This window comes from Engraulis encrasicolus, chromosome 7, assembly GCF_034702125.1.
Source record: "Engraulis encrasicolus isolate BLACKSEA-1 chromosome 7, IST_EnEncr_1.0, whole genome shotgun sequence".
Taxonomy (NCBI): domain Eukaryota; kingdom Metazoa; phylum Chordata; class Actinopteri; order Clupeiformes; family Engraulidae; genus Engraulis; species Engraulis encrasicolus.
In genome coordinates, this window is record NC_085863.1 from 55,051,539 (window position 1) to 55,079,368 (window position 27,830).

At 45.3% G+C, this 27,830-nt stretch overlaps 1 protein-coding gene across 2 annotated transcripts in view; it reads left to right on the plus strand.

Annotated features, from left to right (window-relative positions):
• tmem132e (transmembrane protein 132E) overlaps nt 1-27,830 on the plus strand; it is a 237,483-nt gene that overhangs the window by 143,240 nt on the left and 66,413 nt on the right. The window contains exons 1-2 of one of the 2 annotated variants that reach the window (XM_063204013.1): nt 15,719-16,204; nt 17,292-18,258. In XM_063204013.1, coding sequence (XP_063060083.1) covers nt 16,126-16,204; nt 17,292-18,258 — 1,046 coding nt within the window. In that variant the 5' untranslated portion in view covers nt 15,719-16,125. Of the gene's footprint in view, nt 1-15,718; nt 16,205-17,291; nt 18,259-27,830 lie in introns of those variants that run through there. The other variant, XM_063204014.1, reaches the window with a different exon arrangement.

Here is a 27,830-nt window from a genome sequence, read left to right on the forward strand (position 1 = left end):
TATGAAACGCAACACTAACGTATTGACCACAAACAATGACCAAGTTGTGTTGAGTTATTTTAAGCTATTCACATCTCGGAAACGTCAACATACCGTACGTGCTGAAACATGCATGGCTTTCCCACACCTGTAATTTAAAAAAAAAGCCTACCGTGAGCGTGGAGATCTATAAAGGATTCTGTTTTTCTGTTCTGATGTAAAGGATTCTATTTAGTTATGCCAAGGATGCAGCAAGTCTTGCCTTGAAAATCTTACCAATCAAGAGCATGACACTTTTGAATTTAAATTTGAAGCATGCTTCACTTTGGAACAGTACTTGGTGAGTCGTGATGACATGAAAGGCCAGGATGTAGCAAGGCCAGGACACATCACATTGAGAATTATCTAGTCTTATTTTGTCTTATTTCGTTTAGCTCTGAGTTTGCAGTATCTGTAATGTGTTCTTGGCCATGAATATGGTGGTGATTGTGTCCTATTCTCCAGCAGTTGCACAAAGTGATGTGTGGCATTGAGTTCAAGCCAAGGTCAGCGATTTTGGACAGAAGTTAGTGAAAACTGAACGCTGACCAGACCATACATTTTAATTGATACAAGGACAACATTTGTTTGTTTATGGCTTCATTTTTTGCTGACTTGGTTTGTTTACTCTTCTCCATGGCCATCCAATTAAGTGAGAAGACAGACATAGTATTTATATGGCACTTGGATATTGTGTTTATTGCCGCTAATGAATCCTGTTTTTGCACAGCTTTACAGTATACACTGAGCAACATATTTACTAGCTTTACGCCATCAACAGAAAATACTGTATACCGTGTCATGGATTTGAATGGTGTTGAAGTCTTAGTGGATAAGACGAGGTCCTTTTTCTGACAAAGCACTAATATTCAAAAAGAGAAGCATTTGGTTTATCTTTTTATTTGGCCCAGCAGGGATTGCCTCAATAGGAGAGTATGTCACTGTTGTCTCTATACATGTATTTGCGCGTGCTTGTACATGGATCAGGATGCCTCAGGAACAAGACATGAACACATACAATGACAGGCAGTATGTTGTATATTCATTTCAGATTAACAGCTATCACTCCATCAGTCTGACTAAGATTTGTCAAAGTCACTGCAGATGTTTGGAGTGTGATAGCACCATGCTGCTCATGGTGCCATGCGCAGTATAAAGTAATTCTCTTGACATTTGCAAGTCTTTGTATCTCTTAAGTCTGTGGATCAGACTCCCTGCTGCCAGCAAAAGAGAGGTGTGACTCAGAAGACAATGATGTGAGATGTGTGTTGACACCGCACGTTGAAATCGGCATGACTATATATTAAGGCACCACGGTTGTGGTGATAACAAAATTCAAGATCTATAGCAGGTGTTTTGATTTTTAACATTTAGACCTTATCCACATAGGTCTGAAGCAATTATTTAGTAGTAGCAGCAGCAGCAGTAGTTGTAATAGCAGTATATAGCGCTGACTACACAGTATTGCATACAAACAGGGCCGTATTACCGACCGGGCGAGTGGGGCTGGCGCCCCGGGGCCCATGGATCCAGGGGGCCCAGGGGGGGCCCAACAACAATCCAGATACCGATGTCGATGCTGATTGCGATAGAGGCCTCTATTCTAGGATCTTCTTTAGTTGTACTTCTTTAGTCTATAAGGGTTAACTGAAATGGGCTGGGGGGAGTGACAGCAGTCAGAGGGCCCTCGGCCACAGGACATAGGAACCAGAGGGCCCCTGGGCCATGTCGTACAGCAACCAGAGGGCCCCTAGGCCACGGAGGACGGCAATCAGAGGGCCCCTGGGCCACGGGGGACGGCAATCAGAGGGCCCCTGGGCCACGGAGGACAGCTATCAAAGGGCCCCTGAGCCACAGGGTATGGCAAGCAGAGGGCCCCTGGGCCATGGGGGACGACAACCAGAGGGCCCCTGGGCCACGGGATATGGCAACCAGAGGGCCCCTGAGCCATGCTGTATGGCAATTAGAGGGCCCCTGTGCCACGTGGTACGGCAATCAAAGGGCCCCTGGGCTATGCGGTACGACGACTAGAGCGTCTAGGGGGACAGTAATCAAAGGGCCCCTGAACCTCGGGATATGGCAACCATAGGGCCCCTGGGTCATGCAGTACGAAAACCAGAGGGCCCCTGGGCCACAGAATATGGCAACCAGAGGGCCCCTGAGCCATGATGTATGGCAACCAGAGGGCCCCTGGGGCATGGGGGACGACAACCAGAGGATCCCTGGGCCATGAGGAACGGCAGCCATTGTAAGAGAAAAAACGATATGGATTTTCCAGTGGACTCAGTCCTGCTAAAAATCACAGAAAGTCGCAATTGGCTCTCTGAAAAGTCGCTTAAAGTCACCAGATGACATCATGACATTACGTATGATGTCACAGCACCATGCACGCAATGCCAATCTCTAGAAAACGTGTGGGGACGGTTATGTCTGTAGTAGAAGAAGACAGTGCTAGTGGATTTTTACAGATCAGAGCTAATCTGCAGCACTGATTCACCGTTAGAAATGCTTCTGACAGCGGCGCAAAGCTACAGTTATGTTGAGAACAATGATTTTTGTCACTTTAAAGACGAGCAGCCAGATTCACCAAAAGGTTGCGAAAGTTGCTAAATGTTTTGTTGTCGCTAGGGACGCCCCTAAGTGCGGAGAAACGTGACACTAGAAGTGAGGCCTCTGCACTTTGTGGCAAGCTGGACACCCTAGAGTTAGCTGTCATGGCATACTTTTGGGATACAATACTGCAGCGGTTCCAAGCCACAAGCCTGCAGTTACAGAAGCCTAACATCAACATAAATACGGCAACACAGCTTCTCAGTTCTCTTCGTGATTTTGTGGCAGCACAGAGAGACAATTTTGCCCATTTTGAAAGATCAGCCTGACTGATTCAGTCTCCCAAGACTACAGACAAGATCTCCAGCGCACAAAGAAGCGCAAACATATGGCTGATGAAAGTGCAGAGCCAGATGTTAAATTAGGTGGAAAAGAAAAGTTTCGAATTGAAACGTTCAATGTTCTAATTGACAAGCTTGTGTCCTGTTTTGATCATCGGTTAACTGCATACACACACTTGACCAATCTTTTTCATGTTCTTTTCATGCCTGATAATATGTCAATCAGTGAGCTCACTTCAAGGGCCGAAGCACTTGCTGCAGCATATCCCACTGATCTAACCATGAGCCTGGCAGATGAACTTGTTCAATTCAAATCATTCATTCCAAAAGAACAAAGATGCCCAAATACAATGCTAAAGACCGTGGTAAATTTGGATTTGCAGTCCACTTTTCCAAGTCTTTACATCGCACTTCGACTGTTCTTGACTCTGCCAATTCGAAGTGTGAAGGGGAACGGTCATTCTCCAGAATGGCTCGAATAAAAAATGAGCTCAGGATGAAAATGACCGAAAATCGTCTGAACTCCCTCTCTGTGCAACAGCTGAACTTTGATGAGTTGGTAGATGATTTTGCACGAAGGAAGAGCAGAAAGAGACTTTTGTAGGGGAGTATATGCCTGGGGGATTGGTATGGGCTCGGAGCGGGAGGGGGGGCCCTTGCAATCTCCTTGCCCCGGGGCCCAGACCCACCTTAATCCGGGCCTGCATACAATAAGAGATGTTTATGCAATATACTAAATAAATTTAAATGCATATTCAAAACAGAAGGCCACAAATTGAAAAAACTGTATTTTTCCTATCTTAAAGGTGCACTGTGTATTTTTAACTATTTCTGTCCAGAGTTCATGCTGCCCATTCACCAATGTAACCTTTTTTCATGAATACTTACCATCACCGTCAAATTCTAAGTATTCATTATTCTAGTATTTATAATAATAATAATAATAATAATACTTTCGTTTTATATAGCGCCTTTCAAAACACCCAAGGACGCTTCACAGAGTGTTGTGTTGGAAAGTGTGAGTGTGTGTGCGCGTCAGTGTGTGAGCGTGTGTGTGAAAGCATATAGGTGAAAGTGCTTGTGGAACTAGCAGCTATAAGCCTCTGGGAAAATTCCAGTCATGCATGAAAAGGTGGATCATCTCCTTGTTCACTATATTGAATGAACAGAAATAGACATTTGTAGCTGCAAAATTGACTGTACTTTTGTCATACTGGTAACTTTTCACTGCATATTCAAGCCAGTAGGCCATGACTCGAAAGACAGTCTCAGGACCTTTGTGCCCTCAGAGCCAGAACGAGGAAGCAGATAAGTGTTTGGAGCCCCACTTGTTGTTTGGCAAGTGGTGTTGCCGGTACTTCTTTAGAGCTGGTTGTTATGGTGATTTGGCGAGGAGTTTTAGGGCTCATCTCCATGGGAACTGGTGAAATAAAGGCAGTGTTTGAGGCCCGAGTCATGCAAGACAAAGATACCCCCCCTCTCTCTCTCTACGTGCCATGATCCTCCCGAGCTTCGACAATGTACATGACGTTGTGATATACGGGCCGAACATTCCAGGCAGTTACTTTTGTATCCTACTACCTCAGTGTGCATTTGCATAGCATCGCTATTGCATAGCATTGGACTCTCACTTGCTTGGTATTAACACTCAAGAGCAAGAAAAATCGTAAAATGGATGTTCATCTTGATGAAGATGGAGGTCACAATTAGTCTCAGGAGTGTGTCTGCATCGGAGGTCTCACAGATTGTGTACCGTATGAAGGTGAAAGCAATAGGTGATAGTTGTGATCATTCATCAAGCGCAGCAGACGCCTTTTCAGTCAATGGGCTCATTACTGTTCCCACGGGGTGGAATTCATCCATGTTGCTTTATTTTCCCATGGTCATTAAAATCTCCTCAAAGAGAAATCAATTCTTTGTGGTGTGTGGTGTGTGTGAGTGTCTCTCTCTCTGTCTCTCTCTCTGTCTCTCTCTCTCTCTCTCTCTCTCTCTGTCTCTCTCTCTGTCTCTCTCTCTGTCTCTCTCTCTCTCTCTCTCTCTCTCTGTCTCTCTCTCTCTCTCTCTCTCTCTCTCTCTCTCTCTCTCTCTCTCTCTCTCTCTCTCTCTCTCTTTCTCGCCTTTTCTCTCAATTTTTGAGAATGAACTCAATTTCTCAGAACTGTGCCGCATAGCAATATGGATTTGTATCCGCATACCCACTAAGTAGAGCCATAAGCTTACGTACGTAAATGCACATTACAAGAAGGAGTAAACTTTTTATTTCTCTATTTTCAATGTAATGACCGGCTTTATCTGTGCTTTGTCTGTTGTGTTTGCACTGTACATGTAGCATACTGTATGCTTTTTCACAGACTGTTCTGTGCTTTCTCTCTTTCTGCCTTGCTTCGGAATGTCTATTCGGTGACAACATAATGGATGGGAAAGCAATTGCATTGTCCTTTTATGAGAAAGGGTTGCGCCTTGGAACACACTGTTGGTTTCGATATTGCTGTTTGCCGAACAATGGCTGCTATTTCAACTTTGACCTCGAGTGTGTCCATTACAGCCACCCACCCTAAAATAATAGCGTGACTTCCAGTGAGGTCGGCAGTAGACAGCGGCCATTGAAAAGATGAATCATGTCCTATGAGAGAGCTTGTTGTAAAGGGTGCTTGTCCCCAGTCCCATTGACATGACTATCATCGTCATCATGCAGAGCCTATTCATTCCAAAACAAGTTAATAAATTAGGTGTACTTGCTTAGTTTGATCTGGCTGTGTAATCAAACATGCTTCAAATTCAAATCTAACGCATGTTAGCGTGTTAACGCATATTCAGCGTGTCAAGATGGCTGATCCGTGAGCGTTTGGTTCAGACAGGTCTGCTATGTAAAGTTTATTTTTGCCTTCATATAGCTCTAAAAGACAATATTGAAGTGGACTGAAAGTTTACAAATATTGTGCACGTTTTTGGCACCAAAGAACGTTCCCTCTGGAATTTACACTGATCCTGCGAGAAGGGTTGCCTAATCCAAACAATGCAGCAACCAGACGCAAACAAGTTCCTTCTGGACGCACTGCAACAATTAAAATCTGAAATGGTCTCCCACTTTGATGCAAAGATGGACGATTTACAAACCAAATTGAACAAAATAGATATATCTCTGTCCACCCTGGGCGAACACATATCGGAGCTTGAACAGAGAGTCGGGAGCAATGAGGATAATATATCTGACCTTGCGAGGCGTATCAGTGAACTGGAAAAAGACAACGCTTACCTGCGTGAAAAGGTGGAGGACGCTGAAAACCGAAGCAGGTCTAATAACCTGCGCTTCATTCACATTCCCGAAAAATCTGAGGGCAGTGACACCCGTGGATTTATTGCTGCTCTGATTCTACAACTACCTGACAACTTCTCCACTCCACCTGCCATAGAGAGGGCCCACCGCTCTCGAATGCGCCGTTCCGAGGATAATAAAGACAACACGAAACCAAGGCCGATTGTGGTGAGACTCCTCAGCTTCCTGGACAAGCAAAAAATCCTACAACTTGCCCGGGAGAAAGGACAACTTAAGTTCAATGATGAACTCATCCACATCTACCCTGATTACAGTGCTGCTGTGCGAAAAAAGCGACGCGTGTTTGACGACGTCAAGAAAGAACTCAAAGAACGCGCTATACACTACGACCTGCTTTACCCGGCCACTCTTAAGATCACCTTCAATGGTAAACCCCTGCACTTCAAAACTCCAGATGAAGCGAGCGCTTTCCTACAGAACCCAGCTATGATTGAATGATCCTTATTTCATTGCGCCTGCTTCCTATTTTTGCTGCATCGAGTGACATTTTCAATGACATTTTTGCTGGAGCTATGAGCTTCTTTTTCCTTTTTTCCCCCTCTGTTATGCAGAATGCTGAATAGCAAGTAACTTTTTCGTCGCCCTATGTTTGTGACTTATGATCGCTGGAGAAAAGTAGGCCTACTTCCTGGGTTGCTCTTCTGACTTTTCATGCGACAGAATGCCTTGGAAAGATTTGGACTAAGCGCATTTTTTTTTTTTCCCCTCTCTCTTCAGGAGATATGAAGCTTTTTGGTGCCTACTCCATTTTCTTTATTTTTCGCTCATTTTTTTTTCTCTCTCTCTCTTTCAGTCTTCATTGAAGTCTCTAAATGTTTAGTGCCACTTTACTCTCCCAACAAACTTTCTTCTCAAAACAGTGCCCCCTGCTGATCAATAATGAATTAATATTTTGGGCCTGATTTTTCGTTATTATTATTATTATTTATTTATTTCTCTATTTGGGAGGGAGATGAAGACAACTAATATAAACGTGGCATTTATCAGCAGACAGTCTGTTCCTTTTTCTTTCTTTCTTTTGAATGTCTCTGCTCTGTCAGCCTGTGCCTGTTTGTGTGTGTGAATGTGCGAGTGAGTGTGTGTGTTGCTCTTCCATCCTACCCCTCTCTTCCATCTCTTCTTGTCTTTGGAATGACCATGGGTAAAGGTTTATTTGTTATCCATTTAAACATCAGGAGTCTACCTCGTAAAATTGATTTGCTTCGAGCATGGCTTGTTTATAATAAACCTGCCATAATTACTCTTTCTGAAACATGGTTAAATAGTAGTATAGGGGATGCTGAAATAAGTCTTGATGGTTATATTTTATATAGAGAAGACAGGGGTAGTCGTGGGGGAGGTGTAGCCACCTATATCTCCTCCAGTCTATCTTCTGAACTTATTGCTCCAAGTGTCGGACCTTTGAACTTTGAATGTCTCTTTGTTAAAGTAAGTTTACATCAGAACAAACGGTTAATTATTGGTAACATCTATAGACCCCCTAACTCTCCATCAGACTCAACTGTTAATTATTCTCACTACTATTAATTCTTTAAATTGCTCTGATGAAATGATGGTCCTGGGTGACTTTAACAGTAATTGGCTTGACAGATCTTCATTAAAGGAGAGGACTCAGTTTGAAAGCCTAAATCTCACTCAATTAATAAAAGAGCCCACAAGAATAGCTGGGAGCTCCAAGTCTCTCCTTGACTGGATTCTGGTCACCCACCCTAACAGAATTGCTAACTCTGGTGTCCTCCCTGACTGTTTTAGCGACCATTCCATTATTTTTTGTGTTTGGAAAATTAGATTACCTCGTCTCTGCCACCGAAAGTAATTCAGGTAAGGCAATATCATCACTTTAAACGCTGAGGCGTTCATCCAAGATCTACTAAACATTAACTGCATCGATTTGAATTAATCCCTTATGCTGAAGATGCATGGAATTTTTTTTTTACACAGAGGTGCTGAAAGTCATAGACAAACATGCTCCATTGGCATCGGTTAAGGTGAAAGGCCGTCATCTCCCATGGATCTCTGGTGACTTAATCCATCTTTTTAAGCAAAGGGACAAGGCTTGGGAGCGTTATCATACAACAAAAAAACGTAGAACATTTGACAGAATATAAGCGATTAAGAAATATTTGTACAGTTAAAACAAGAAACGCTAAATCTGATTATTACAAAAATTCCTTATCTAACAACTTCACGAATCCCAAACAGTTCTGGAAAAAGCTTAATGGTCTTCTGAACAAATCTTCTGTGAACTCCCCTCAAAAACTCAGGCTTGATGATAATAATATTATTACTGACCCCATTTCTGTAGCTGATGCTTTTAATCAGCATTTTTCCTCTGTCTGTAGGTTACGCCCATCTGACTTCTCTTACTCAAACCATGTTAACAGCACTGTGTCTAACCGCTCCTTCTCCTTTTCTTCAATACTCCCAACTGAGGTACAACAATCTATTGCTGAAATTAAATCGGGTAGCAGTACGGGTCCAGATGGTCTTGAGATTAAGTTTTTAAAAATGGCTTCTCATGTCTTATCATATCCATTATGTGACTTATTTAATTTGTCTTTATCTACTTGCACTGTTCCAATCATGTGGAAGTGTGCTAAGGTAATACCTCTACACAAAAGTGGTGATCCACTTGAATCTAATAATTATAGACCAATCTCTATCATTAGTAATGTTGCTAAAATATTTGAAAAAATTATATTCAAAAGACTGTTCAATTATATCAATGAGTCTTCAATTCTATCACCATGTCAGTCAGGTTTCAGACCCAATTTTTCCACTACTACTGTACTGACTAAATTTGTTAATGATGTTACATCATCTTTGGATGTCAATATGCCTACTGGAGCCATTTTCATTGACCTCACCAAGGCTTTTGATTTGGTTAACCATTATCTTCTTCTAGACAATTTACATGCAATTGGTCTGTCTGAGCAATCTATGTTTTGGTTTAATTCATATCTGCATTATAGACATCAGTGCGTATCAGTCAGTGGTGCCCTCTCTCTCTCAGTTTATGGTTTATGGAACAGGGAGTTCCACAAGGTTCTTGCTTAGGCCCTCTTTTATTTTCTATTTTTATTAATGACCTTCCACAAATATGTGGTGATTGTCAAACTCTACTCTATGCAGATGATACAGTTATATACACCTCGAAGCGTGATATTTGTTCAATTCAATCCTCTCTTCAAACTGATTTTGATATTGTGCAAAAATGGTTCTTGAATAATGGGTTAATACTCAACAAACTTAAGTCTCATAGTATGTTATTTTCCATTAATTCAGGTCAACACACTCAAGCAAATAGTTTAATGGTTAAATTCCTAGATGGTACAGTTATGGAAAGTGTAGATGAATTCAAATATCTGGGTCTATGGTTGGACTCACATCTTTCTTTTAGGCCTCACATTGACTCAATTGTTAAAAAGATCAACTTTAATTTAAGGCAGCTTTATCGCTCAATTAATTGCTTCACTCAAGATACACGATTAAAAATTGTTACCCAACTTTTATTTCCTATCATTGACTATGCGGACACTGTGTACATGAACACAACTCAATCCAATCTTAAATCGCTTACTGTTGTATATAATAGCATATGCAGATTTGTCTTGAGGTGCCCATGTCTTGACCCATCACTGCGATATGTATCAGAGAATGAATATTCTATCTCCATCGGCCAGACGACGGTTTTCACTGGTTTCAGTTCATTTATAAATGCAAAATTTCTCAATTATCCTCTTTATTTTAAGACAGTACTTAATCTCTTATAGCTCTTCATATGCCTTAAGACACCATGATCATGTTTTCTTTTCTGTTCCAAGAATTTCCAAAGAGATTGGACGACGTGCATTTCAGTTTAAAGCCCCTTCTGATTGGAACAGCTTACCCTCCTCTTTAAGGTCCATTACATCTTTCCCTTCTTTTAAAGTATCCCTTCAGAACTACATTCAATCATCTGACCAATGTAGATGTTTCAGTTAAGTATGATCTGTGAAAAATGATATATGTTTTAGATTCTCCATAGAGTTATTTTTTTTCTCCCGTTGTCTATGTCTCAGTTTTCTTAAATTTTGGTTCTATACACATGTATGAACATTATGGTCATGAATATTTATTTTGTGTTTTCTTTGGTTTTCTCCTCCTGTATTATGAAGAACTTTTTTTAGCCATGGTATTAACTTTAATTTATTTTGGTAAGAGATGGGGTGTGTGTGGTGGGGAAGAGCTGCAGTGTGTGTGAATATTTGTAATGTGTGTGTTATGTATGTTTCTCTGAGGACCCTCTCGAAAACGAGATTTTTATCTCAAGAGGCTATCCTCCAATAAAGAAATTTGAATGCATGTCAAGTTAACAGTTTTCAAAGGTGACTTGCTGTGGGTGTTGCCTCAGGCTTAAATAAGAACAGAATTGCAATTGAGTGTTATATTTCAGTTTCTTTTGAGGGATCAACTGTTTTCCCTGAGTGCATAATTACATTTTTTATTGTCATAACAAGGGGTGTTTCTAGTGACTTTCATTTGACCTGAATAAACTGTTTTATGTCTCAATTCCAAGTCTGTCTATGTCCAGAGATTGGAAAAGCTTTTCAGGGACATTTGTTTTGTTTTTTTAGTATTTTGATGTCTTCCCTTCTCAGATTGACTTTCACTACAAACATTTTACTGAAAAACTTTTAATGAAAACAGAGGAAGGAAAGTTTCAGCAGTCCGACACAAACTAATGTTCATGTCTAGCATAAACAGGGGTTGAAATTAGAATGCCAGTGTAGGGGAAAAAGTCGATGTTTATAGCAGGTCACATTCAGTGCTAGGATAAGGTACGTTGGTTTGCATTATGTAGGTCTACAGAATGTGTCTGCAGAGAATACGGATGTAGTATTTACATTCCAGACATTATGTGGATGCAGCAGAGACCTGCATCCTGAGTAGCAGCCTCATGCCCCATGTACACCAAGTGCGAACTACGCGACCTGAGCAGCGGAAGTCATTATTTCTCTATGGAGGGAAGACGAATAAAGCTACCAGAGCGAATTCGCCAGGAGCGAAGCGAACTGAGCGACCAGAGCGAATTTTGACGATTAAACTCAAGCTAATCGTTAAGTGAATCAATATGACGTGGTTCTGCAAAAAACCAATTGGAACGTTCATATCGACGAATGTCCCAGGCTGTCAAGACAGAACTGTTATGTGATTAGCTGAATCAAACATGTCAATGCTGTGTCCGGAGCAAATAAAGCAAATTCATGGCGAAACTTCTTCAACCACCCCAGCTACCTGGGTCGCGTATGTAGCGATTGGCTGTACACACGGCATCCCAATTCCTTGATAGCCTCCACTCCTCCATCCCCACGCCTGCCTTATAAAGATAGCCCTAGTTGTTGCAGACAGTCCTTGTATCCTCTCAGCAAAGAGCATAAGTACAGACCACTGATGTGTACAGTAGTCAATGTCTGCTCCATGCATGAGTCAGATGACTGGAGATGTGTGGGAAGGGCTGGCTGATGCGGCGGCTGATGTACCCTTTCAGAGCCATATCGGCCTAATCAATATGTCAAGGTTAAGGGTGTCCCTCCCAGTCAGAGCTATCAGGTCAGATGTGGACCACAGGCATTGAGGAGTGCAAAAACAAGGGAGCTATTCATAGCACTGCGCATTTAGTCCTGGCACAGCAGGACAATTCCCATCCGAGATTTTCACTTTGGTTTTGAATAATCAGTGTGTACATTTCGGTGCACTGTTGAATTATCAAGTCCCGGAGTGCACTTTTCTCTCATTGTGGGGGTTTCATATTTCATTATAAAGGTCATAATGTCTTCATTAGGCTTTCTTCATTCATTAGCCTTGCTCGCTTTTTTTTCTCTTGCCATTTATTAGCCTTGGTCTCCTTTTCGTTGCCATTTCCGAGGTCTCTTTCATTGCTTTTTCTCCTGCATTGCCGGAAGACAGGGTAATCCTATTCCGTCATGTGCTATTCCTCGGTTCATTCATTCTTTCTGCCCATTGTATCTCCAGGGGTAGGGTTTCACATAGTAGTGACACGATATCTGTTTCCAAATTCCTGCGTGTTATGTGCCTACAGCGTGTTAAGTCATACTTTTGTAGTGTGTGTGCGGGTGCGTGTGTGCCGAGGGGATCCATTGGCAGGAAAGGGAATCTGAAGGGCTGTTGTTAATGACAAGAATCCGGAATCTTCTAGCAGTAAAAAAGAATTCGGCATCAAACAGCGGAATGGGTAAACAAGAGGGGCTCCATGGTGATAAGCCAGAGCCGAGATTGTCAAAGCACACTCGACAAACCTCAGCCTCCGCTGAAGCCACACAAGCTCGCTCAGAGACAAATATTTCATTATCCCCCCTTGTTTCAAAGAAACAAGACCCTTCATTTTCTCTCCCACTGACTCGGCTCAGATGAATAACTAACAGGTAGGAGGGATAGAAAGGTGGAGCTAGGGCATTCAAGACTGTATCTCCGCAGGTCACTTTGCAGGCAGCAGCTGGGGACGCTGCCAGTGTCTCCATTGTCATGCTACAGTCTCTGATTCAGGCTGGCATTGTGAGGTTTTATTTTCCCTGAACTGGGATGCGGAGAGTGAGCAGAGCAGAAGCACAGGGCCCTGGCATTCTTCTGCGCTCCCGAGAGTGAGTGTAGCTAGCATGGCCCGGGCTTTGCTTCTCTCATGCTAATCAGCTCATTTGCAACTGTTGTTGTTGTCATGCTAAACTCAAATCCAAGTCACTCAATGGAGCCCCAAATCGGAGCACCTCAGATGCTGGTTTTTGCATAGCTGCGACCACATGGTCTACTGGGAAAAGCGGAGCATATTCCGCTAATCTGGTTAATTTCACACAAACACAGATTTGAATCTCCCTTCCCTACAACCCTCTCTGCCGCTTAAAGTTAGAAAATAAGATATGCTTGAAAGACAGAAAATAGCTCTGCGGGAGCTGGCAGTTGGCCATTGGTTCTTGTACCGACGATAATTACAATGCTTTAATGCCATAAAACGGTGACACTCGAGAGGCCTCCAATTGCATTTACAGCATTTAATAAATACACCATATTTTGCTGTATACAGTGGCAAAGCATGTAATTTCAGTTAAATCTATTTTATTAGTCTGCCGGGTCGAGTTTAAATGGTACATGGATCAGCTGTCAGGGCTCGATTTCGATTGCCTGTGTGAAATAATTGTCATATTAGGAGAGGGTGGGGACCAGACGCCAGACCTTAAACAGTGCAATTACACCAGTTTCGGCTCTTTTTAAGTCATATTATAGACTAGAAGACGGGTTGTCTTTTGTTCTGGTGAACACAATGTGTTCCGCTGCTCCCAGGAGGAAAGCAAGAAACCAAATCCAGGCTCGTTTCCAGAGCAAACTTTGTCCCAACCAACGTGAACTTTCTGGCCTTGTAAACAGCGAGCCTTTTTTTCCCCCCCCGTTTTGTTTCTTTCATTTTCAACATCGCGCAACAGCAACAACAACCCACAGCGCCCGATTGAAATGAAATGGCACAACCTCAGCATGTCAGAAAAGGAGATGTTTTCATTATTCCGCATGAAGGCCGAGGCCAGGGCCGGGCGGCCCAATCCGATGGAAAGAGCCCAGAGGAGAGGAGGGCTGCCAGAGCCACATTCAAAACCCCCAACAGATGTGTATCATGTAACGGAGTGCAACAGGAAGAGCAGACACTCCATTTCACCCAGAGGGCTCTAATAGGAAGCTGAGCGAAGGCTAAGGTTTCATGGCGTAATGCAATCCCATTCGCTCCCCTCATCCTCCATCTCCACCCCCCATCCTCCATCACCACCCTCATCCCAACACTAGCTGAACAATACACAGGGAGAGAGAGGAGAGAACCCTGGCAGAGGATGGTCGGTAAATCAGGGTTCTTGTCTCGTGAGGATTGCCCAGAGGGGATTGGCTTATGGAAGGTTATGCACAGGCAATTGGATGTGTACATTACCCTTCGCTAGGCTAGGCCTGTCAAATATTGAAAAGGAGGGGTGGGGGGTGGGGGGTCGCTCGGCCTGCTAATGCCGGACCTGAAGACTGTAACGGTAGTCAGATGGGGTAGGATTTGTATGCTGATGTGCTGCGTAAAAGGGTCAGTCCATCGGCCAATCTCTTTTCGCTTCTCTGCGTTTCTTGCTCTGCCAGAAGTGTCCTGAGCAAAGACTCCGGGAGGGGGGTGGAAGTGATGGGGTGGAGGAAGAGGGAGGCTCCAGCATCAGACTCAGCTGTGAGGAGAAGGAGATTTGGACGGCCAAGTGGATGTCTGCCAGGAATTGGAAATGTGAAATGGCATTGTTTGTTTGTTTGTTTGCATTTGTTTATTTGTTTGTGTGCACGTCTGCGGAAGACAATCCATTGGAGTATTAACCTGATTCATTATCGAGCATAATGGTCTCCGTCAGTCATTGTGCTTCTTTTTCTCCCCCACTGTTGTTGTGGTTGTTTGGAGCAACATCTGAAGGCTCCCCCCCCACTCCCTGCTTTTTCCCCCTGCAGTATTCCCAGTAAGCAGGGTGGCTGGGGTGATCGTAAAAAAGGAAGAAAAGAGGGGAAAAAAAACAACACCTCACTCTCTTCCCCACCTCCACCGTCCTCATTCAGATGTATTTCTCTGGGGCCTGGGGAAGAGGAAGGAGGAGAGGGAAGCTAATTCGTCAATGATCTTTCCCTAATCCCCCCCCTCCTCTCTCCTCTTCTCCCGCTCCTGTTGCCTGAAGGCACTGAAGTAATACATCCCTCCCCCAGTCCACCCCCTCACACACACACACACACACACACACACACACACACACACACACACACACACACACACACACACACACACACACACACACACACACACACACACACACACACACACACACAGCTACTCACAGGCGCACTTACACACACACACATGCACACACACACACACACACACACACACACACACACACACACACACACACACACACACACACACACACACACACACAGCTACTCACAGGCGCACTTACACACACACACATGCACACACACACACACACACACACACACACACACACACACACACACACACACACACACACACACACACACACACACACCACATTTTCAAGCTGAGTCTGCCTCAACACGTCCAGTGGGAGAAGATAAATGGAGTGGCATACTCCGCTCCTCGCTAGTGCTGTGCCGAGGAGGTGTTTGCGTGGTCCTGCGAGGCCCGTGGCGCGCCGCGCTACACGCTGGGAGGTAGAGTGGTGATTATAGTCCTCCTCGCCAGCCAGCTCAGCTCAGCTCGCTATAGGTGTGGCGATGAGACGGGGGCGGTGGCGGTGAGACGGGGGGCGGTGTCAAGTCGACTCCACCGGCAGCGGCTTTTGTCTGGAGCCGAGAGGACGGCCGGGGCTAGAAACAAGCAAGAGGGCTCGTTCGAGGAGGGGGGTCTGTGTGCCTGTGTGTGAGTGGGGGAAACCAGAGCAGAGACAGGACGTGAGAGCTCTGTAAGCACTAGGAGAAGAGTACCAGGAGAAGCACTGGCTTTGGATCTGAGGCTGGATTTTTTTTACTCGAGACGTGTTTCCCCACAAAAAAGGGCTTGCAACAACAACAGTGGAAACTTTTTTGGGGGTTGGAGTTTTTTTAATAGGTTTTACTGTTTGAAGGGTTTAAGATGGGAGTGTCTCTCTCCGTCTTGGCTGAAGTGGAGTAAACTTTTTTAATCCTTTAAAGCAAACTGGAGGCTTGTTTGTGGTGATTGTGCCGCCTGTGCCTAGTTTCTGCTGAAGGAAAGCGAAGGAGGGGAAGAAAAAGGGAAGGGATTCACCTTTTCACATGCTGGGAGTTTAAGTTGTTTTGGGACTCAATGCGAAGCATTCTGGAACTATGGGGCTTCCTATCTCCGAAGTGGACTGGGAGGACAGGCTGTGGCATTTGTCCACACTATATTTGTTTATCTTGATAAGTATGCTAATGTTTCATACTAAAACGCATCGAACAGTCTCCTACTAGTTATTAAGGTCTTGATGTTTCCTTGTTTTACTCTTTCCATGTTGCTCGTCTTGAATGTGTTTTGTAATAACTTTTTGTGTGGTTGCATCTGCTGGAAAGGCAGGCGATGACATATTTCCACAATATATAAATATTTATCTTCATGAGTATGCTAATGTTTTGTACTGAAAACATAAAGTCTTCAACTAGTAAACATCTTGATGTTTCTTTTGTTGTGTGTTGAACTTATCCATTTTGTTCTCTTTGAAGTGTGAACTTATTTTTAATAACTATTTGTTTGGTAGCATCTGCTTTTTCCGCTTGCGTAGACTACCCATCCCTGCATGCCATGCTAATGTTTTATCCTTAAGCACAGCTCTTTTGTTGTCGATTTGTAATAACGTCTCTCGCATGATGGGGGAAATAGTGATTGCGGTGTTCAAACATGCAGATGTATCGATTCGGCATGCAGTGTCAGGTAGTTTATCTTGGAGACTTGTTAGACACAGATCAATGTGGTCTGTGTGTGTGTGCTAAAGGTTATTGGACACACACCAGCAATGCATTTGACATTTCAATGGATTACGGGGCACTAAATAATACGAATCTTTTTATATGCACTCTCATCTGTGGTGCAGTATGTGTCAACATTATTATTCCCCTGGCTACATAGAAGGTGCACATAAAAGGGAGCATATTATGCTTCTTTTTTAATAGAAGAGCCGAGTGAATATTTCATTTTAACCTGTGGTGCATGCCGGGTTATGTAAATGCAATTTCACAAGTTATTAATAATTTCTCTTCTTCCCTTTCCCCCCTTCTCTCCCCCTCCCTCCCTCACCCCCCTTTCTCTCTCTGTCTCTCTCTCTCTCTTTCTCTCTCTCTCTCTCCCGCTCTCTCTCTCTCTCTCTCTCTCTCTCTCTCTCTCTCTCTCTCTCTCTCTCTCTCTCTCTCTCTCTCTTTCTTTCTCTCTCTCTCTCTCTCTGTCTCTCTCTCTCTCTCTCTCTCTCTCTCTCTCTCTCTCTCTCTCTCTACCACATATTACCCTTCTCTCTGCACAGTTGCTGGTAAAGTGTCCCCCACCACCTCGGATGCTCTCCTCAGTGTCCCCTCGGCCAGTGCCACCCTCACTCCCCCGGATGTGTACCTGCCGGCCAGCTTCAAGCTCTCCAACGCCCAGCTGGCGTTCTTCCTGCAGGAGGCCCGCACCTCCTCCTCGGGAAAGCTCGGCGGCCACCCGCTGCACAGATCCGAGAGCTTTGTGGTCTTTCAGACCAGGGAGCTGCCGGCGGTGAACATCAGCCTGGGGCCCTTCGCGCGCGACCAGGCGCTGCCCAAAGACCTGCTGCAGCCCTCCGGTCCGCTGGACATCCCCGGCAGCGTGACCGTCAACTGGAAGGTGCGGGCGTTCATCGTCCAGTCGCGGGTGTTTGCCACCAACCCCGTGGTGCAGGTGTTCTTCTACATCGCGGGCCGCGACTGGGACGACTTCAAGGGCCAGGACAGCCTGCCGTGCGTGCGGCTGCACGCTTTCCGGGACCCACGGGAGATCAAGACCTCCTGCCGGCTGCAGGGCAACCTGGCCCAGTGCCTGGCCCAGCTGGAGCTGCCGCTCACCTGGTTCAACGCCAACGTGGCGCCCCTGGGCCGCCGGAAAGGCTCCTCCTCCTCCAGCAGCGACAGCCTGGAGCTGAACGGCGAGACCTTCCAGGTGGGGCTGTACTACACCCTGCATGAGCCGGGGCCCAGCGGGGAGTGCAGCGACAGCAACCCCCGCCGAGGAGGTGGAGGTGGAGGTGGAGGCGGAGGAGGAGGCATGAGAGGGGGGGAGGCTTCTTCTCAGCAGCCCCTGCTCCGCATCGGCAGTATCAGCCTCTACCAGCCCAACCAGGAGGTTCTGGTGGTGGACAAGCAGCTGGATAAGAACATCTTCCTGAGGCTGCCAGAGAAGCCGCTTAAGCCGGGAGAGACCCTGACCATCAGCCTCTTCGTGGTGCCCAACTCCACCGTGGAGCAGTTCTCCCTCAAGTAAGTGCAACACCCACCACCGCTGACACCCCCCCCCCCTCCTTCCCCATTGTACCAGTTCAATGCTTCCCCTGCAGTGCTGACTGTTTACCTAATCGTCTTTGCATGCCTAATTCTTTTCTTCTCTTCTCTGTGCTGTGTGGAATGTTTTTTAACGTAATGCGGTCTGACATGTTTTGTGACATCCCTGCGAGTTTCTGTCGTTGTTATCCAAACTTCATAGCCAGGGGGGAGGGATATCCAGCCGCCGTGAGTCGGGCGATAATTGGTATTAATTGACATCTGTTCAAATTAAAATCCACATGAGCTGACCCAGTTTTTTGTTAAATTAGAGCTTTGGGAATAGCGAGCATGGCTTCACTCACTGAGCCTGTGTGTTTTGAGTTTATTCCTCATCGTCAACATAATGGGAGGGTTAGAGTTCCTCGGAAAGAAAATGATTATTTAAATCCTTGAAAGCCAGACGAAAATTAGTTTTTTTTTCCCCCCTCAGATGAGGAGTGGGGGGGGTGGGTGTGTGTGTATTAGTTGGGTTTTCAGGCATATCGGTCGTTGAAACACTCCGTAAACACAGTCACCTAAAAAGCTAATGGAAATTCTCAGACTTCAATTTAGGAATTCACTGTGCATTAATTAAGCTTCGATAACTCATTAAGCACGTGTTGGGTGGGGAGAGGGCATCAACGTGATTTATGCAAGCAAGGATAGTTCATTAGTATTATCTGACAAATAATTCGTCTGCAAACGCATTTCAGTGCATGCGTGCGTTTGTAATATATGTGTAGGCCTACATCTCACCAAAATGTCAAAGGTTTGTAAATGTGCTGGCAAAATATATATGCATATTCCTTTTTATTTATTTATTTTTTTACTTTGAAGTGTTATTTGCTGTTTGCAGTGGGTTTGTGATATTTGTAGTTCATCCTGCTAAGTCTTTAAATGTTAATCCTTCCACTACTTTTGATTTTATTCATATATTTAACCATATTTGCTCAAATATGCACCCACATATTGGCTTGTGCTCCAGCACTGTACAGATAGGGAAGCAAATCAGTGAAGAAGGGAAGAAAATACTGCAGAGGAACTTACTGTTGTGCCTGATGAACCATAACTCCCCTGGTGCCATTTCGACCCAGGTCAAAGGCACGCTTTGATTGTGTGTGTGTGTGTGTGTGTGTATGTGTGTGTGTGTGTGTGCGCGTGCGCGTGTGCGTGTGCGTGTGCGTGTGCGTTTAGAAATGCATTGGTTTCACACACCCCCATCCACACACACACACACACACACACACACACTAAGCCCCTCATACTCCCAGTCAATCTAGGGTGTAGGGTCCAATATTGTCCTTTCATACCTCAAAGGGGAGAGGAAAGCACTGTAATATAATTCCCCGTCAGGACAGAAGGATTTGAAAAAAGAAAGAAAAAAGAAAAAAAGAAAGAAAGAAAGAAAGAAAGAAAGAAATCCTCAACAGTTTCATTGGAATGGGAATTCTCAGTGCCAGAAGACACGGGGTTGAGGGGTTACGCACAAAAAAAGTCTATTAAAGATGTAATAAAGAAAGTCTTTAAATATGAATTAAGCATCGCCAGAAGTCCTCTGCTGTCCATCCCACTGCCTCCCCAACCTCGCCTGCCTCTCTGCTGCTTTTTAATTTCTCTTTTCCTTTGAAGCGCTTGCCTGTTTTTTAGGCGCTATTGCAAGGGCTCATATATGACTCTGTGAGGAAATTCCCCCCTAAAAACTATTCGCCACAGTACCGTGAAGCTGTGTGTGCGTGTGCGTGTGCGTGTGCGTGTGCGTGTGCGTGTGCGTGTGCGTGTGCGTGTGCGTGTGTGTGTGTGTGTGTGTGTGCGTGACCGTGTGTGTGTGTATGCGCGCATGTGTGCACATGGGTGTGTGCGTGTGATTGTGGAACATGCTGAGAGTCTGCCCCCCTCTTGTAGCCACTCTCACACATCTGTTGCTATGGTAATGCAGTAATGTAGCATAGTATTAATCAATTTCTTGCTGGCGTGTCATCGGCGATTCTTTATTTCAGCTCTGATAGAAGCCATAAATTAGATCCTTGTCAGCTGGGTTGCATACATTTGTTCTGATTGAAATAGTTTGCAGTCGCTCAGAACATGATGCCCTCAGATCAGGCTCTGCAGAGAGAGAGAGAGAGAGAGAGAGAGAGAGAGAGAGAGAGAGAGAGAGCGAGAGAGAGAGCGAGAGAGAGAGCGAGAGAGAGAGCGAGAGAGAGAGCGAGAGAGAGAGCGAGAGAGAGAGCGAGAGAGAGAGCGAGAGAGAGAGAGAGCGAGAGAGAGGAACAGAGAGACTGAGTTTATGAAACGCTATTGCCCTCATGCATGCCTTGATGTCATCGTGTGCTCATTTCTGACATGGAGATTTTCTTTTTCTCAGCATCTTTTTGCAAATGAGCAGAGGGAGATGACGGAGCAGCGTGCAGTGCTTACAAAAGGTCTTGTCTGCTCCTATCCTGAGGGCAGATATGTTAGTTCTTTAGATAGGAGCGAAGGCTTCGTTACGGTCTGAGGTTGCGACTGTGACACACATTCAGTACCCTCGAGGTAATTGTCATGTCTAGGAACACGCGTGTTTTTTTTCTTTTTTCTTTTTGTTTTTTTTCCCCCCTCCGTAGACTATTTCCGTGCACCTTATGACCCCGAGGTCGTGCCGCACGAATCTGTTTCAGCACGTTGCGGCCTAGTCCTCTCTTCTCTGTCTCTTTCTCTCTCTCTCTCTCTCTCTCTCTCTCTCTCTCTCTCTCTCTCTCTCTCTCTCTCTTCTCTCTCTCTCCTCTCTCGCTTTCCTCTCTCTCTCCATCTTCTCTCTCTCTCTCTCCATCTTCTCTCTCTCTTTCTCTCTCTCCCTCCCTCTGGGACACTGTGACTCAGCCCTGCCATTCTGTCATGCTTGGCCTCTCTGTTTCTCTCTTTCCCTCAGTCACTCTCTTTCTCTCTCTCTCTCTCTCTCTCTCTCTCTCTCTCTCTCTCTCTCTAACTTCTCTGTCTCTGAATCTCTCTCTTTCACTCTTTTTCTCTTTCTCTCTCTATCTGTCTCCACTTCTTTCGCTGTCTGAGTGTGAGTCTGTCACTCTTTTTTTTCTCTGTCTGTCATCTAGCTCTTTCATCACTCTTCCTTCCACGTTCAGTCTCCCCTCTCTTGGTTTCCGTCCTTTTTCTTGAACAATTCCTCTGTCTATTCTCTGCCCTCAATCTCTCTCTGTTTCTCTCTGTCACTCACTCACTTACCCACTCACTCAGTCTCTCTCCCTCTCTCTCCCTCTCTCCCACTCTATCTCTCTCTCACACTCTTTCCCTCTGAAATTCAAATTCAAATATGCTTTATTGGCATGCCTGTTCATCTCTCTCTATCTCTCTCACTCACACACACACACACACACACACACACACACACACACACACACACACACACACACACACACACACACACACACACACACACACAGACACACACACACACACACTCCCCAAGTGTCATAAGGCGTCATGGTTTCTTCCATCAGGGTGGTCTCCAACAGGCCCTCGCCCCAGTTCCCTCATCTCATCTCGTCACCTCCTGAAGGCGCTGCGCTGGGCCTCTAGCTCCTCTATCAGATGGCTTCTGGCCCAGGCCTGCCCCTCCCCTCCCCTCCCCTCTCCTCTCCTCTCCTCTCCTCTCTTCTTTTATTGTTTATCATCTGGGCTTCATTGGCCACGCCACCTGCAAAACAGCTTCTCTCTCTCTATTGCTGTCTCTGTCTCTGTCACTCTCTCTCACTCGCTCTCTCTCTCTCTCTCTCTCTCTCTCTCTCTCTCTCTCTCTCTCTCTCTCTCTCTCTCTCTCTCTCTCTCTCTGTCTTTCTCAAGATCTATCTCTTGGAATCTTCCTCTCTCTCTCACTCTCTGCTGGGTGTGTCTCCCCCCCCCCCCCTCTCTCTCTCTCTCTCTCTCTCTATCTCTATCTCTCTCTCTCTCGCTCTCTCTCCTCTTCCCTCTATCACTGCACTGTTTATGGAGGAGAGAGTCACCAGATGAACCACTCTGCTTTCGGCAAATCTGTCACGTTGAGAGAGCAAGCCAGCTCTTGAGGTGTTAAACATGCACGCAGGTCGTGTTGTGCACAAGAGAAGTTACATGGGGCATGAAACCCTCTTGTGTTCTATATGGCTGTTACTTATAGCATACTTTAGTAAAAATCAAAAGGTCATAGTTGTGTCGACATCAGAAACCACATGGATGTAGCTTGTCAGCAGTTTCATAATACTTGTATTATTAGACACTTACAGTATTAACACAGAGAACACTACACACTTTTATACATTTTTTGTTCTATAAGCCCTTGGCCTTGTTCAGTTTCTTTTCCTCCCACATCAAAGTATAAACTCGTCCCAAGGATGTGTTCATCCCCTTGTGTCTGTCTGAATTGGCCAACAATAGCCATTTTGTGCCAGTAGGCTATCATCCTCATGCTATTGGTACTGTGAGAGGATCTTGGTGATTCACACTTTTTTCCGCCGCCCCGCATTCAGAGTCTGTGAGTCAGGTCCTTCCAGGCCCCAAACCCTGCTTTGCTTAAGTGCAGTCACAGTTTTTAGTCCTTTTTATGGCTAAGTCGATAAAGTGCTGTAAACATTTTGCAGTGCGCATAACTGATCACGACGATTAAGCAGCTCTTAACAGGCCACTTACTCAAACCCCTAACCTGACCTTCGCCCCCTAACTCGGAACAAGAGGCCGCTTTTACGACTCATTAGCAAAGTGCCAATAGCCAATTTCTCGCTTTATGGCCCCGGCCATCAAAAAGAAAGTGTGCCCATCAGAAAGATGTTTGTCCTGTTTATATACCTGAAATAATGCAAAAAAACGCTCTCTTGCATTTTACAAGTGGCGGCGTCTTTTGTTGTTTCCACTTCTTTATAGGTCATTTCAATTACTCTCTCCTCGCACAGCTCAGTGGTTTAACACCCTTAACACCGTTTGCGTCACAGTGGAGACTTTTAAACATACTTGCAATGCGGTAAATGCATTTCAGTATTGTGTTCGCAAACGTAATAATGTCGAACTCTGCACACGTGCACACGCTAATGTACTACTGTACAGAGGAAACTGAGAAATCGACTGAGAGTGTGCCCTATTAAAAAAAATTCACTTCGGAGATAAAGTGGCATCACTTGAGAAGGCCGTATAATCGCATTTGGTACTGTAATATTGGCAGAGCAATATGGTTACCTTAACAGGTCCATTTGTTCATAAGAGACAGGGGTGAGACAGACGTCCCATCTCCCTCCGAGGGCTGAATATCATTACTCCAAATTAGTCGTGCCGTGTAATTTCGTCTGTGTCCATCTCTGCCCTATTGGGTTACGCAGTCGCGGCTCGTCCGCAGGTCCTGTTACAGATGCGCTCTTCTAAAGACAAGCACTGCGATCTGTGATCATTAGATCACTGTTTGGACGCTCTGCCATTTATCTGGCCTGAAGTCTCTTCATGGAGTAATTCTGTTACCTGATACTGAATCAGAGCTCACAGTGCAGCCACAGTTCAGCGGGGGTACTCGCGGCTGTGCTTGTGACGCAGCCTACCTGGGCCTTATCACTTACCTCTCACTCTATCTCTTCTCTCTTTTTTTCTCACTTAGTCTCTTCTCTCTCTTCCTCTGTCTCTCTCTCTCTCTCTCTCTCTCTCTCTCTCCCTCTCTCTCTCTCTCTCTCTCTCTCTCTCTCTCTCTCTCTCTCTCTCTCTCTCTCTCTCTCTCTCTCTCTCTCCTTCTCCCTCTCACTTTCTCTTTCTCACTCGCTTGCAGTCTCTCTCTCTCTCTCTCTCCCTTGTCACTCACTCGCACCCACTCTCACTGACTCACTGGTGCTTACTCATTCTCTGTTTTACAGTGACACACATGCTGTATGTGTACACACAAGCAGACACACATATGTTTCAGATACAGTGCTGGGACAATGAATCGAAAACAAAACCCTCATTTACATCAAAACCCAGTGTTTTTGTTCTGTTTTTATTTTAAACATAAAAAAATGAATCAATTTGTCTTATTTTCTTGAAACGTCTTATTCTGCCTTGCTGAGTGGGATGGGCGTGATGTTACTGCATGTTTTATGAAGCTAATTTTAGCGAGCCGTAATGGATAGCCGCTTCTCTTTAGCGTCATCTTCCTCCAAGACTGCCGGTCGATTTCTGGGTTGGAAAATAAAATCTGCGGTCTGGCCGCGTTAAAAACAAGGCACTTTTGCCCTGTCTGTCCTGATTTTCCACGTCTTCAGAATTTGTTTGCACAAACCCCCTTGACAGTCGGCAAACAAGATGGCAGTGGTGGTGGTGGTGGTGGTGGTTTGTGGAGATGATTGTTAGCTCGACACCAGCTTTGTTGACATTAAACAGTGGCATGGGAAATGAGGGGTCAGGGGATGGAGATGTAGTGGTGGTGGTGGTGGTGTGGCAAGTCTGCCATGCAAATGTGTGCACTTGCACGCCAGCATAGCCCTGCTCATCGACTGACCTTCCACCCAGGAAAGTTGTCCCGGGCCCAGGGAAACGGGGTCCCAGAAACGGGCCTCTATTACATTGTATGTACCGGGTGGGGGGGCCTTTTAAATGACCTTGCCCCACACCCGGCCAAAGCTGCCAGTGGCCTTCCGCCACACTTCGAATACAAAGAACTGAATTACGCAAACATGTGAGCACACTCAGCAGTGCATTCAACTGCATGGAATGAAGCAAAATTGCATGGATGCAATAACCACAACAGGAGAAAGCTTGTTTTTTTGTTTGTTTGTTTGTTTGTTTTCACTTGCTTTGTAGTTTAATTCTGCACATGTGCGTTTGTGGTTATATACGCGTCTGTGTCTCTAGGGGGTTATTGTACATATGTGTTTGTGCGTGCCTCCGTGTGTGTGTGTGTGTGTGTGTGTGTGTGTGCGTGCGCGTGTGTGTGTGTGTGTGTGTGTGTGTGTGTGTGTGTGTGTGTGTGTGTGTGTGTGTGTGTGTGTGTGTGTGTGTGTGTGTGTGTGTGTGTGTGTGTGTGTGTGTGTGTGTGTGTGTGTGTGTGTGTGTGTGTGGGCGCGCACGCGCACACATTGTCTGCATGTTTATTTCTACTCCAGATGGCTGAAGGGAGTTTTCACAATGATTATAAATGCATGAATTGCATTTTTCACCCCATTATATCCGGGGCGAAAGAGAGCGAGAGGGAGAAAAAAAAAACAATAGCCCTATAGGGCAGCGCAAGCAGAGCCCAGCCCATCCCATCCCATCCATTCCCATCCCATTCTGCTGTTACCTACAGGAAATATCCATTGACCCCCCCTACCCCCCCACCACTACCCCCCGCCTGGGTGTCTGCCTAGTGCTCTATCAGTTGGGCGGTGCAGTGCTTTGCGGTCCACACACACACACACACACACACACACACACGTATGCATGTACACACACACACACACACACACACACACACACACACACACACACACACACACACACACACACACACACACACACACACGTGCGCACACACTACACACACACACACACACACACACACACAGTGCAGTGCAGTGTGTTGCTCAGGGCCGGTTCTGGCTTATTTGGTGCCCTAGGCGAGTTTGAGTTCTGCCCCCAGCCCCCCCCCTTACCTTTGAAAGAAAAAAAAAATCTTTCTTATACCTCACAGAACACAAGACTAATATCCTTAGTAAGCTTAACTAAATAGCATCAAGAACAATAACCGTTTTTCATCAAATGGATTTGTGGTTCTTTTTGACAGGCGACCAACACATCAGATTGAGTCGCATGAAAGTAGCTTCACTGTGTGGTGTGTTGGATGTGATGGTGGTGGGGCCCCCAACCCCAGATGAGAGGGAGGTTATCAATGTGTTAGAATTGTAACGTGAAATTGAAATGCCAGGAGAGTGATACAGTACATTTGCATGTAAAATGCATGTGTAGACAATAAGCCTACCAAGGAGGTCTGCATTGATCTACACTATCTACAGCATCACAAAGCATGGCAGCATAACAATTTTAATAAGCTACACATTTGTGCTGTCTTCCAAACCAATTTCATTTCTGGACTGGAAATAGTGGTGCATTTGTGAGTAGGAGAATGAGAAGGGGGCTATCTATGTGTTTGGAGGGACAGGGTGAGAGAAAGGGAGAAGAGCTGTCACGCTATTGAATTTCATAATATACAAAATATAGGCCTAGTAAATAGCCTCACTTGTCTGCTGTGCATGGTTCTGTTACATGATTAATGTAGGCTATGTCATTCTGGTCTGGAAATTAATGTTTTTTTAAGCTTACAACAAGCAGGTAATTCATGTGGATGGAAGGAGATAGGGCAGCTAAAATTGTTTTAAACATTGCACCAGTCTTACTTTACATTGCTTGTCAACCTAAGCAAGTATTATGATATCAGGTGGGTGTTAGTGAGTAGTGAGTAGGCTACTAACAGCTACTTTACTGGATTTCATTGCTTGGCATACTTGGCTAATGTTAGCATGCTAACTAGCGATTTCTCTGATCAAAAACAAAGCTCTTTTTCTCTCTAATTCCAAATAGTAACCTCATAACTATTAGGCTTTCCATAATCACAAACGGTTGCTGATTAAATCACATAGTTCCAAAACACCCTCTGAAACTCCTGCATCATGCAATGAGTGGTTTAATGAGAACATAATAATCTCCATCCAGCAGAGCAGCACTACTGTTTGCGCTTGCCCCCTCTGTCTCTCGAGTGAGTCTCCAAATTCAAAATAGATCGCAGGCTGTCACTCGTCCCGCCCCCTTTCTCAGAACTGTCTGTTTATTGGTTCACAGACTTCCCAGAGACAGTTGGAAGAGATATTACTATTGGCTGAGGGGCGCTTTGCCGTGAGGAGCGCTTTCGCCACTCTTTGTTGATTGCGACTTCATAAAAAAAACTTCATATCGCAAAATTACGCATAGGAGAGCACCATTTCGGCGCTCCTTCTTCACATGGCGCTCTAGGCGACCGCCTAGCCGGCCTATGCTAAAAACCGGCCCTGGTGTTGCTGTGTGGAGGGCTGAAGGCTGGCATCAGAATGCACCTCTTGCTGTGCTCATCAGGACTCCCATGGCTACGCAAAAGAGCAAACCATTCATCAGTATTCCTCAAACAAGCCTCCCCGGGTTGAAGGGGGGTTAGGTGACTCTGTTTGTACGTGTGTGTGTGTGTGTGTGTGTGTGTGTGTGTGTGTGTGTGGTGTGGTGTGGTGTGGTGTGGTGTGGTGTGGTGTGGTGTGGTGTGGTGTGGTGTGCGTGCGTGCGTGCGTGCGTGCGTGCGTGCGTGCGTGCGTGCGTGCGTTGTGTTGTGTTGTGTTGTGTGTTTGTGTGTTTGTGTGTTTGTGTGTTTGTGTGTATGCGTGTGCAGTGCGTGTGTGTGTGTGTGTGCGTTGTATTGTATGGCATCTGTGTGTGTTTGTTCGTGTGTGTGTGTGTGTGTGTGTGTGTGTGTGTGTGTGTGTGTGTGTGTGTGTGCATGCCCTGCGTGCCTTGATGGGGGGTAGTTTCAACAAGCCTCCCCAGGTGAAGGACAG